Below are 13,052 nucleotides of genomic sequence, written 5' to 3'. Positions count from 1 at the left end.
CTTTGTTAATAACCTCTGCACCAGAAATAGATGCAGATGATATTACTTTGGTACATCTTTATAAGGAAGGAAATACAGTATCTTATTCTGCTCTTAGATTGTATCTGTATTTATAAAGAGCTGAATATAAATAAAAGTTGCATTGTATTTACAATTTTTTTGTAATACAGAACATGAAAACACGACAATGCAATTCCAAATTGATTACCTCAGCAGCATATTCATAGTTGCACCCTGAGGGGTCCAAGGCATAGATCTAATTTATAATGACTTTTAAATGGAGATATCAAGTCCCAGAACATCCTACTACTAATTAAACTGAGAATTGGTAGTGTCTGAGCTGCCACAAAGGCAGAAGAAGGCCGTATGACATTAGTCTATGGAGAGTGCCTAACTGTATTGAGCATGGATGACAAAGAAGAGAGCTGCTATCTTTAGGATATTTCCCTTCAGTTCCTGGCTGAAAATACTGAAACAAGTTGAGCTGCTATACTGCAAGATTTGCCTGAGCTATAATTCTGCATCCAGACCTTTGGGTAATGAACTTACCTTGGCTCGACTATAGCCCTTGTTTATAGCGACTAAAATTTTCACGCTGTGACCTTCTTTGTGGAGTGCTCCATCAGTGACATCATCCAACAAAATATCTGCAATAAAAGAAGGGAAGGAAAATGATCAGCCTGACAAATCAGATCAGTTATGTTCATATCACCAGTTCAGTATTTGTTCAAAGGGTTTCTTGGTTAAAAACAAAGGCTGCCATCACAACAACTTGCAATCATTTTGATCGGTACTTACTCCTAATTCACCTTTTCTGTTGGAGATGAAAAGAAGTTACAATTTGTCAATTTTTGAAGCAATATTAGGAGCTTTAATCATGTAGAAATTAATTGGGAAACCATAAATAAATAAATTCTAGCCTTTGCTTTCCTTCTTGGAACTTGTTCAAAATTACCATATGCCCACAAAGTAATGTTACTTAAAACCTAAATTAATTTTATATCTTTGAGCCTCATTGTACCCTTTAGAATGCTGTGAGGAGAAAAGCAACAAATCCTTGCACCGATATGTTTGCTGCTCAGTAAAATAGCATTTAATTTCTCTTTCCAGCTGATTTCTTTACCTTCTGTACACATGGCATGGACAGAGTCTTTTTCACCCCCACAATACAAGTTTACAAAGAGTATCCATTAGAAAACCACTTTGTGTTACTCCAGAATATGGGACTCTGTGTTCAGCCATTCCTCTAAGAAAAGGTTTCATTTTCTTGGAGGTAAAGAGTGATCTGTACCTCTGTTTCTACCTCCTCACTAACTCCTAAGATGAGAAGGCAGAAGGATCTATTTCTTACTGAAGACTGAGCCAGCGCTTTATTTCAAGGCATAAAACTGCTGTCTTCCTCTAGAAGTTCTCTCATAGATTTTACTGTTAGACATTTAAACTAACTATCAAATTAGGAGATATTATGGATTTGCATTTTCTTCAAAGGCCAGCACAGTAATCCGCTACCCTAAGTCCTGCTTATTCTTATTGTGGTGATTGAAGAAAAGCATCGACTTCAGGTCATAGTCTGCACAAGGTCAGATTTCACTCAAATTAAATGAGGTCTGGTAAGATTCAGTGACTTGCTCAAAGCAAAACCAAAAAGACTTATGAATATGACTTCAATGAACGTATTAAAAAATAAGTTCTCATGTAAAATGTTTCACCGTTTACATCCTGATCTAGAAATCAGATTCTGATGTCATTTTTTTTTATTTTATTGGTTGAATGAAGAAGCATTTTTGTTGTGAGCTCAAACAAATCCATGTTTACTATGTTCCAGGCAGCCAGTTTTTCTGTGCCACCAACACTGAATGTTTCACTTCACTTGTATTTCAGCATATTTGACAAATCTTAGAGTTTCCATGAAGTCATAGTTCATCTGAGGGTAATTCACAATATATCTCATCCCCCCCGAAAAATGTGAAATTTTTCGATCTCTAAATGACCCTCATGTAGCCTTTTAAATACATTTTTCTGTAAGTCTTTAGGAATGAGGCACCACTCTGTGGCTAGAAAAAATTCTACGTTCTACTAAGACCTCTCCCTCTCATTGACATAAGGGGCTGAAAAGATGCCCAAGAAGATCTAATGCCATGGTGGTACTAACTGCTTTTATTAGCTCCTGCCAGGCCTCTTCCTTAGGTGCACTATGGTGGCTCTGCCTCACTTCTTGTCTGTGCTCTTTTCATCGGACAGTACAGAGTCTTGAACTGGTCCTTGTTTGCTGCTCTTTACTCCAGTGACTGACTGAAATATGGGTGTCTGTGACCACCGACCTGCTCCCCAGCTTGCCACTCACACCTGTCTGGAGGAGATGGCTGTACCCTTAGGAACTGGCAATGGATAACTTTGGTCATTTCCAGATGACTCACGGTCATTCGGAGACACTGGTCTCCCAGAAAGTGCCACAGCATTTTTTAATATGATGAGCCAAAGCCCTCGTTACCTCTCTCAGCTTAGTCCCCAGCATGATTAACCTCTCCATATCTCAGGGACTTTTGTTCAATAGTACTCCAGCTGCCACAGAAATCCCACAAGACTTGGTAGGAAGCTGTCACCCTTCCCAGTTCTTTGGCACGGCAACAAAATGATCAAAAAGGCTGGATTCATAATCAACTGAAATCCTCCACTCCTCATTAGGCACCCTTATTTCTTTAATTTCTTATAACCAAAAGTAATTACTTTGCATGCTAGAAAAACATTTAGAACCAATAACACGGAAAATTATATAAAGCTTATAATATGTTTATTCCTGTATCTAGACAGAGTTAGAGCCAAGTGACAAAGGGCTAATAGCTGCTGTTCTTGAAAGAGATTCTACAAATACCATTTTGAAAAAAATTATATTCCGGGTTTTATTTTTTTTAATGTGTGCGAATGTGTGAGTGGGAACCATAGTCAACCTTTTTCTCCCTGTTTTTGCAACACCTCGTTGTACACTGAGGCCCAGCTCAGGCTTATCCATCCTAAAAGTTAAACCTGGCAAAAAAGCAGGCTGGAATGTAAATAAAAAAATACACTGATTTTCATTCAAAATCTGACATTAACCAGAAGAAATATTCAAATATCCATGTAATCAATGACTGGCAAGATAATACGACTAACTGCCAATCCAAATTATAGTCAGGCAGTTTGGCATGCTCCCAGCTGTACTCTTGCCTAGACTCTTTCTACAATTATTAGCCACATTTTTATTGCTTCCAGAGACTGCATTATATTTTCTGTGGAGTCTGCGTTAATGAGCACTGCTTTGCTTCTGCTCTGCTCCTGATTCTAATGTTAGGGACAGCACTTCTGTTTCTTGGCTACATTATCAAAACAAGTGTAGAAGGCTTATTATCATAAACTCTATGGCATGGAAAATAATCAAATGTTAATGTTCAGGATGTGGACCAAAGTTCTGCTTGCTTTCTCTTATTCATAGAAGATAATGAGAGTGCTTAATAAGGCAGGCAGGGTTTGGCTCCTGTGATAAATGGTGATTTGGTCCAACAGGCTAACTAGCTATACCACGTTAAAAAAATGCAAGGGATAACTAACTGAGACCACCTCCTGCCCCAGCTGCAAATACAAAACGAAGTTAAGGGAGCTAACTGAATGATAAAAGATTTGTAAACAAAAAAAGAAAGTTTAATGTACAATTCTCGTATTTGTCCCATAGGGATAAGAGAATATATATATATAGTTGTCTAGTATACTACAACAGATATTGTCCTTTTCAAATAAATTGTAAACTAGATGACCAAAGAGTAGTCAGATGACCAACTAGGTAGTTAGTAACATAGCTAGGAACTAAGCAAACATAATGAACAATCAGTTACTACTATTCAGACCCTTCTAAAAGCTACATTTTCAGAAAAATGACTGCCAGCATTCTTCCTCATGTCCATTAGTGAACGTATATCTGATGTTTACCTGACTGATACAAGGTGTTTTAATTTTCAGGCCCGCTTCATATATATGGCCCATTAAGAAGGTGAAAATCATAAATTCTTACTAACTGCTGGGCATGCATATGCCCAGAATATGTTTACCTGATGTAACAGATTCTGTGATGTTTAAATTGTTCAGAGAAAGTCCTAGTGATTGCCGTGATGAAGAAGATGATGTGCTGCTTGAAGACTCTGATGATGGCCGGGCGGGCTTTCCAGTATTTCCAGTCTCTGCCTTTAAACGATCATTTTCAGCTTTTAGTATCTCAATTTCATTCTGTATTCAAAAGAAACAAGCATAAAAGCACAGGTGGTTATTCTTTCAGAAAACCACTGGGGGTGGCTATCCTGGTGCCTGCTGTTTGCCAGCTAACTGGTTTACCATTTTCACAGCAGTATGTAGCACTATATATCAGAAGTATAACCCAGTCAGTGAAAACTGGATTGCCTTCACTTCTGAAATGAGGAGGGAAAAACCGTATAACCTTGTTTTAGCTTTTGCCTCAAGACAGTTCCTAAAAAACATAAGCTTCAAGCTTCTGTGCTTATTGTACAGTTTACCATAATGCAAGTATGGTGATAATTTTCCCAGCTATGCCCAGTTTTATAAGCTACTTTTTATTGTCAAATACCTTAGGTAACAGTCAGTTGAGAAAGTTATTGTTAAAATCTTAGACATGTCAATGTTTCTAAAGTCACAGAAAATTATTACTGCCATTGAGTTTAAAATTTAAGAAGTAACTTCACAGAGAAAAGAAATTAAAAATGGGCAATTAGAAATTGATAGTTTAACAGTTTCATAACCCTTCTTGCTATCAGATAAGACTTTTTGGTCATTCAAACAGGGGATTGTTCACATAACGGCCAGCAAACCCTCTTTGATGAAAACATACAGTGACAGATGAATCAGAACAACTAGGAATTTTTGTAGCTAAATCCTCTGTGGTACCAAGTGATTATTGAATGTACAATAATAAAATGACAACTTAGCCTGAGAACAGGCTGGTACCAGCTAAATCTAGCTTTCAGTCGCTTCATGAAGCACAGTACAAAGCAACTGCTTATTCTTACAGATGGTTTTGCACATCAAATTTAATTCCACATTCACTAACACTCTGCTAAAAGTCCTATTCTTTTATGAAGGCTGTTCAGCTACATTATACAAGTAAAAACATACGGGATAACTTCACAAAAAAACCTGCAACAGCTACAAAAAGATTAGATCATATAGGCAAAGGTGAGGCAATGGTGAAAGGGAAGGGACAAACCAGCAAAATAGTGACAGAAGGTAATAGATGCACCAGTTTAGCCTGGGGTTCAAATCAGGAACTATGGTGAAATGAGTCACACAGTCTCCACTTAGTTGGCAATTTATGCTGATTAGTTACACAACTCTTAGCAGTCTTCCATTCAGCTGAGCTTTAGTTTTCTAAGGTGCTTTGAATACACACAGTATTCATATACCATTCCCACCAATCTTACTTTTTCCTCTTACCAATCCTCAGCAATTCTCCAAAATGTCACAGAGTTTGGCAACTCCAGGGTGGCTGCCTGTCCTTTTGGGAAAATTTCAAAAGTGGTGATTACCAGCAACAGCTGCCTCTGCCCAGCTTCGGCGAAAGTCAAACTTTGGAGGCCTGTGACTAAAGCAGACTCCTCTCTCTGGGGAGTTGACCTGGTTTAGGCACTCATATCCCAGTGTAAGACCGTAATCAGCTGATAAGCCTTCAAGTCCTGTTCTCCACTATTGAAATTAACTGTATTCTATCCTTTACAGTTCCTAAAAATTTTTTAGTGGCTCCAGATTAAATGCTTTACTTATGTCTGGACAATTAAACCCCATATTTATGGACCAGTTCTTGATTAGTCTTCCCCTTAATTGAAGTTCAGCCAAATAACCCATAGCAATGTTGTCGCCTAGTGGTGTGAGCACCTGGGAGGATGGCGGGTACCATAGATGTTTAAAAGTGTGGCTGAGACTGCTATAGGCATGGTATAAACAAAGACATCTAGAAAAGCCAGCAAGCACACCAAATGTGGTAGTTATGACATCAGCCACTGTGGACATCTACAAAAAAGTGCCTACAGGTGCACGTGACCTAAGCACCCAGCACAGAGCAATTCAGCTGACAAGCCACTGGGGCTGGATTCAGCTGTGTAAATGTGGGTTTCCAGTGTCATTGTAAACATGGTCTTCCATGGGTAGAATGCTGAACCTACAAGTCCTGTGCAGATGCAAATACCCGAGGCCATTCAAATGGTAATAGGTGCCTATGCTCAAACAACTCAATTTCAACCTCTGTACCTATCTTAGGATGATTTTAGGATTACTGTCTAGGCCCCACTACTGCAGGACTAAAACTCAATTGACTCCAACAGGAGTTAATCACCTCGCTCATACCTAGACATTTAAATGTAGCTGTCCTTGTCTCAACCTGAATCCCCACCCCATGGCCTTGATTCTGTTTCCCAAATACAGGTTTACAGTGCCTTCAGGGATGTCCTAGGTATCTCATCTGTCGTTCCAGAAGGGCCCAGATCTACTGAAGGAATTATGTCGTACTGTGCAGATGTAGATCCTTTAGGGCACCAAACGTGATACTAGACACTTCTATGTCGGCAACAGAGCTGAGTCCCATAAAGCTCCATGCTCCACTGAAGAACACTGCTATTCTTTCTGTATCCTTTCAGCCTCATGAAAGGGAACATCTTCTGATGAAAAATGTGTTCGGGAAGGATTTGGAGCAGTGTCACAAAATAATGTAGTGAAATTTTAGTGATGCTGAATACAATAATTTAGTTCAATTTTACATTCTTTGCTTTGGCAAGCCATGACTGGATTAGGAATCAGAAATTATGAGAAAGTATGCACATATAACCCTGCTCCCCCACCCCAGCCCAAGGATTTAAAGCTCTGTAGAAATGACTTCTTGATCTGCTTGTCTGTCATGTTGCTTTCCCCAGTAATAGGGTTTAGATAACAAATATCCTTTGGGCAGGGATTTTGTGTCCTTCCGTATCTCTTAAACACATTTTAGCTATTAATGGAAATGCTAAAGAATATCATTGTTATAAGGTGAATACTTATCATACCCATCCTTTGGAAGTACTGTCAATCTAGCAGTTTACTTTGTATAGACAGTTTTTTGGTACCTGAAACAAAGTCCTGGGAAAGGAAATACACCAGGCATACCTTTGGTGTGCACCCCTGTCAACACTTAAGCTACTGCACTGACCTGCATGCGGTTCATGGCTTCCCGAATCTGATCCAGATGGTGTGCAGAGCTGAGGGCTTCAAGACGAATGTCCGTTAATTTTAGCTCTTTCTCCCTCAGCTCACTCTTTAGCTGAAGAATAATTTCAGCCTCTGCCTCTGTGCACTCACAGATCCTAAAGAGGAGCAGGAAACAGGCACGAGATTAAAGGAAGGTTCTCCCCCCAAAGCACTGTCATTACTAAATATCAAAGTACAGAAAATGCTTACTGCTGGTGAAACCTATGAGTGAAGAAAGAATCTTATCAAAGAAACATGAAAAGGCTCAAATTGCAAATTAAAAAAGGAAAAAAGCCCTCTCCAGATGAAATGATCAGCTTGCTTTATACCTTTCCTGGTTAGTTAGATAGCTCACTATGGTGAAAAAAAAAATTGTTAAAAACTTTTCAGAAATCCTTTTTTTGAGTGTGTATCACCCATTGGTTTTAATTTGATTTTATATCGGCATCATTTCTTTGGTGCAAAGGTTGTGATTTTTGTAAGTAGCAATAGTCAGAACTGAGGTATGCTGATTAAACTGTACTACTGATATTTATTATGTTAGGGATCAACAGTTTTCTCTGTTTTGAATGGTACACAAAGAGACAGTCCTTGACTTCATGATCTAGAAGGTTTTGATTTGTAATTATTTTGATTTGTGATGGTTGACTTTGTCTATAGTCTGTCATTTGGTAATGTATGGTATCTGAAATCATGCTGGTTGGTTTTGGGTTTTTTTCCTTAAAAATGGGATTAAAAGTAAACACCGTGTGATTCTTTTTCATGAGCATTAATTTTAAGGGAAGAAACCATTATATTGTGACAAAAGATCAAAATGTGACTGATCCAGGGACCCACAACTGTCCAGTTCTCATGTCAGACTGTTTTGCCTCTCTGTGTCATCATCAGACCTACATCTGTTGCATAACAGAACCAGTAGAAAATAAACCACTGAATTTTGGCTATGTTGTTACACTAAGTAATATTTTCAGTCAATTCACTAAGTGTTATTTGTTCTTTATTACTGTCACTATAAATAGTTAATATTTGCAGAACAATTTAAATATGAAAAATATTTTATAATAATAAGTATTATTATTGTGATTATTACTACTAATATACAAACAAGAAACAGAGGTCAACTTTTAATTGCCAGAATGCATGCAAATGCATTTTGGGAAAGAAGATGCAGCACTCTTCAGGCCAGCAGTTGGGTGTACAACTCCATGCCCCACACTCAATTTTACCGGGATCTATGCTTGTAGACCACGTGACCGTTTTGCCTTTTCTTTGGTGCCCAGACTAGAGATGACCTGCATACACATGTATTAGACAGATGCAATTGGAAGAAAGTAAAGGTAATGGTTTAGAACATGAGACTCAGGTCAAGAAAATATATAAAGAAAGCGTAAGCAAAGGGAAGATGAAGAAGTTCATGGCAAATAAAAAAATATGGCAAATTGAAGAAGGAAAGTAATGAATAGCATTCACAACATGCACAAATATTTTAAATGTGAGTAAAAATTAATAAAGGCATATACTAGAATTTTTTTCCAAATATTATAATACAGTTCTCAGTTTGATGTGCCCATACCTATGCTAATCAAATAAGAAACGAAATTTTATTTACTTGCATAAATTATCTCATACAACAACTTGGATAACTGGGAAGCCACATATCTATTTGTTGGCTATTTTCTTTTTGGCTTTTTTGCAGTATATCTTGAGAAGTGATGGACAAAAAGACCTTGGCAAGCCAGCCTTAAAGAAGATAAAGCAGAAAGCAGGGAAGTTAAGCCATTGGAAGAACTTGAGATGAAAGACCAGATATGTAGCTTTGCCCTTGATAAATTCTGGGAACACAGTACATCTAGAGAGAAGTCAAAGAGGCAGACCAAAAAGCAGGGTTGGTGGAAAGGAAACAGGATAACGTCGTGAGAGCAGATCTGTGAATCGTGAGTAAATAGTTTTGTAGAGTAAAAGTGTTTTGTTTAAGTTCAGGCACTATCTATTAAGGCTTTTAGTAGTGATTTTTAAGTTGATAACAAATCAGACTCAAGGCTCCCAAACATGTAGAAATCTTCCTCCCAAACCACACATATACCGGAAATCATAAAACTGGGAGCTCCCTATAAAAGAACCCAACAAAACTAGAGATCTAGATGAATTATTCCTCACTAGTCTGTACAGAATGTGAGGAAAGAAAATCATTTATTGTGGAGGGGTTTCTTTTGTGAGAGTATTTGCTGTCAAACTCCTAAACCTAATATATAAAAATCATTAGAGTGTATAAAAATTTAATTGTAAAAGGCACCTAACTTAACGCAGGGAAATTCTACTTTAAAGCTCAGTAATCAGTCACAAGACTAGAATTCCCCGGGTGCTTTAAGGAAGAGTAGTTGTGACCTGATTATTCTCAATTAGGACAAGGCTGCCATCAGTAGTGTGCATTTGTTAGTTCAAAGAGGTTGATTTCCCCAAATTGGAAAAAGTTGTAAGTTTAGCAGAATGAAAAGAAATTAGGTAGAAGAATATGAATGGGAGCTGAGAACTCTGTAAGAAGAATATATTAGACATCCAAAAATAATGAAGAAATGGGACAAGTTTTGACTGATGGCTTGTTCTCAGTCCTGAAAACTTAAGGATGGTGATTTGAGTAAAAAATAAAAGTAAAATCCTGCAAAAAAATCCCAGCCGATAAAAGAGGGGAAATAGATTAAAAATTATATGAATTAGTAGCTACAAAGTAGATAAAGTAATAACAGAAGGAATGAGTATCTTGTAAAAATTCATAGCTACCTGGAAAATAAAATGACATTTTTAGTATGTCATGAAGAACGGAAACTGTAGTATTTGGCCTTTACTATGTGGATATGATAAATTTGTTACTAGTTCAGGGACACCACAACATAAGCTTTTGGATATGCACTTGGAAAGAAGTTTGCACTGCTAGATGATTTTGAGTAGAGGCTGTGAAAGGAGAGAATGACCTAAGAAAGAGCTGCCGGAAAAGTAGTGTGTAAACGGAGTGAACCTCACGAGAAATCTGGCAAATAGATGGAGCACAAGATTAAAAGATCATGGCTGTTGGCAATGGTTCTGAACTGTGAATGGCCATACTTGAGGAAGTCTGTTTCACAGTCCATCCAATCTGGGAAAAAAAGGTTTGTCAAGAGAGAGACTTACGCAGATGCTGACTGTGATGGTTTCATTGATGTTGCCCCACACTCTCCTGAGCTGTGGGGCAATTTGGGTGACGACGGAAGAGAGGAGTCTGTCAGCTCTTCTATGTCTGAATGTGAGGAAGGAGGCTTGGTGGACTTCTTCTTTCCAAAGGCCTGTTTGAAAGAGCTTCTTAGCTGGAAAACAAACATAGAGCAAGATTATTTTCCTCATCATGGCAATTTGTGTGCAGCTCATGTTTCAAAGAGTTAGTTTGCAGATGCCATCCTAGCCACTGCCTGAGGTCAGTATACAGAAGCAAGGTATTAACATATGCAACACAGTATCTCTAAAAACATGATACAGTGCTTTGTTTTGACTTTATTAATCCAGCGCAGCGCAAACGTAGTGCTATGGAAAAAGTGCAGGACCGAGTGGTATGGCTATGGGAGAGGGGTGCTCATTTAAAACCGTTAAGCCCCAGTGGAATCCCATTCGCATGGCATTCCCTCCAAGGGCTGGCTTTAAATAACCACTTCACATCTAGGTAGAGGCAGAACCTGCTGTTACTAAATGCTGAAATCAAAAGACAAGTCCAATTTACTGGGTTTGCCAATTTACTTTCCCCATTAAAAATTTGAATGGCCAAACCATGCAAATGCTATGGTTTGGATCAGAAGCGAGAGGATTTAAGCTGGGACATGAGTCTTGCTTTATTGTACTGCTGAGAAGAATGTTAGCTGAAAGGTATATACTCTTTGCTGCAGTTTCCTTTAGAGCAGTAAGATCTCTGAATGTACAAGCATTGCCTTTTCCCTCTAGAAGCTCTTATCCAGTATTGAAAAGGGACAGAATAGCCAAAGAGCCATTTATTTCAAGAGCCAAAATGACAACAGTTTTGTCTGCAGTGAATTTTAACTAGCCCATTCGTTGATACCTTTGTCTAAATACAGAAGTTGTTCATCTTAGGAAAAATGTGGTTGGTTTTTGGTTTTATTTTCAGAAAGTTGTTCTGATTAAAATTGTATATAACTCAATGGCAAACTGGTTCCTCTATAAAAAATCAGGTATTCAAACACAATATTTTCATGATTTAATTGCAGAGTGGGGAGTGTGAGCACTGATCAGAGAAACATTATTTAAGTCCTTTCCAGCTCATGATATCTAACAAGAAAGAAATGGATTTTGGCTACACTCCCCTTTCTATAGTCTAAACTTTGAGATTAAAATGAATAGAGACAAACTGAGAAGACACACAGGATAATCTGGTTTTAGAAGGTATAAAAGCCTACTGCCAAAATAAATAGCAATCATGCCAAGATAGGGTTCTTTATAGATGCATGCCAAATTTTCCATGGTTTATATTCACCTCACTTCCTCTAGAGTTCACCTTGCAGAAACATGAAAGAGTGTGGAATTACAAATCAAGGGAATGAAGGCTGATCAGTATTTTAAAACAAATGTTTATGCAGGTAATATTTTTAAAACAACAAAAACATATTTTCCAATTATTTACTGAAATTATTTGATTAAACCCTTAGCACTATATGGTAGTTCTGTGTTCCAGTTGAGAATCATCTTAATTTCTTTAAACACTGTACTACTTTTACACAAGAATTCTTAACAGATTTCAACTCCCTTCATAGCTGGGCAACATATCTGAGTCAAGCTGTTGAATCAAACTCTGACTGAAGAAAAATCAAACAGGGTTTCAATGTGGCCCAGAGATGGTTTTGGTCACAACAGCTATTTTAAGATTTTTTCTTTTTTTTTTAATTTATTTTTTAATTATCCTGACTTATGCAAATAATTCCCCACTGATATTCAACAATTTTTGGTTTGCTGGTAGTGTCACAGTATGGATACACATGAGTTGTTTCGTATCTGTCTGGCCTCACAAGAATATTGTAGATGAAAATGTACCAGTATGCTATGCAGGCACTCGGAAACGACATAACAGCTAAAAGATAAGTTTAAACCTGCTGAGCACTTACCCAGTTTTTCTTTTTCTTTTTCTTGGAGTCTGCGTCATTACCACTGCCAATGCTTGAATGGCTTGTAGCACTGTTGATACTAGAAACACTTTCTGAAGAATGTTGCCTCCTTATACGTAAATCTAAAGAAAAGAAATTACTGTGAAATCCATCTGTCTCTGTTCCCATATAACAATCAATCTTGTATTTATGTAGCCTCTCCCTTCTCGAAGGGAGCCTAAATGAACATAAGTGACATTGATGCTTGCAATGGCTCGGATTCAAGCTATTGCAGCCTGTGAGAAACCACATGGTGGTCAATGGGGATGCATACAATTAGGCTAACACTCAGGAGCTTCTCCAAATGTCTTATTGGCATGAAGGCAATGACCCTGCACAACAATCTATGCAGGTGTAACCTCATAGCTAAGCAGTTTCTGTTACAGATGGATTACTTGACTTACTACTATCGCATGTACTACAGTTATTTTTCTGAGGAGCGTAGGCACTACTTGAATTTTAGCAGGCCTAGTCAGTGTTCAGATGCTACCTTCTAATATACCATGATGGTAATAAGCAGGTAGGAGTTCATTAAAAATGAATGAAACAAAATAACCAAGAAGTGGAGAATATTAGAAATGGTTGGTGAGGCTTTTGAGTTTCAATTTCTTAAAAGTCTCTGATAGC

General features: G+C 37.9%; 1 protein-coding gene across 2 annotated transcripts in view; it reads right to left on the bottom strand.

The window, feature by feature from the left end:
* Positions 1-13,052, bottom strand: part of NAV3 (neuron navigator 3) — a 271,050-nt gene that overhangs the window by 11,413 nt on the left and 246,585 nt on the right. Inside the window, exons 25-31 of one of the 2 annotated variants that reach the window (XM_059815937.1) lie at positions 12,387-12,508; positions 11,762-11,782; positions 10,417-10,589; positions 8,478-8,543; positions 7,214-7,367; positions 4,080-4,254; positions 550-647 (exon numbers count right to left, since the gene is read on the bottom strand). In XM_059815937.1, the coding sequence (XP_059671920.1) occupies positions 550-647; positions 4,080-4,254; positions 7,214-7,367; positions 8,478-8,543; positions 10,417-10,589; positions 11,762-11,782; positions 12,387-12,508 (809 nt within the window). The remainder of the gene's footprint in view (positions 1-549; positions 648-4,079; positions 4,255-7,213; positions 7,368-8,477; positions 8,544-10,416; positions 10,590-11,761; positions 11,783-12,386; positions 12,509-13,052) is intronic. The other variant, XM_059815938.1, reaches the window with a different exon arrangement.

This window comes from Gavia stellata, chromosome 4 (genome assembly GCF_030936135.1).
Source record: "Gavia stellata isolate bGavSte3 chromosome 4, bGavSte3.hap2, whole genome shotgun sequence".
Lineage (NCBI taxonomy): Eukaryota > Metazoa > Chordata > Aves > Gaviiformes > Gaviidae > Gavia > Gavia stellata.
Note: the sequence above shows the minus strand (reverse complement) of the source record. Positions and strands in the feature narration are given on the sequence as shown.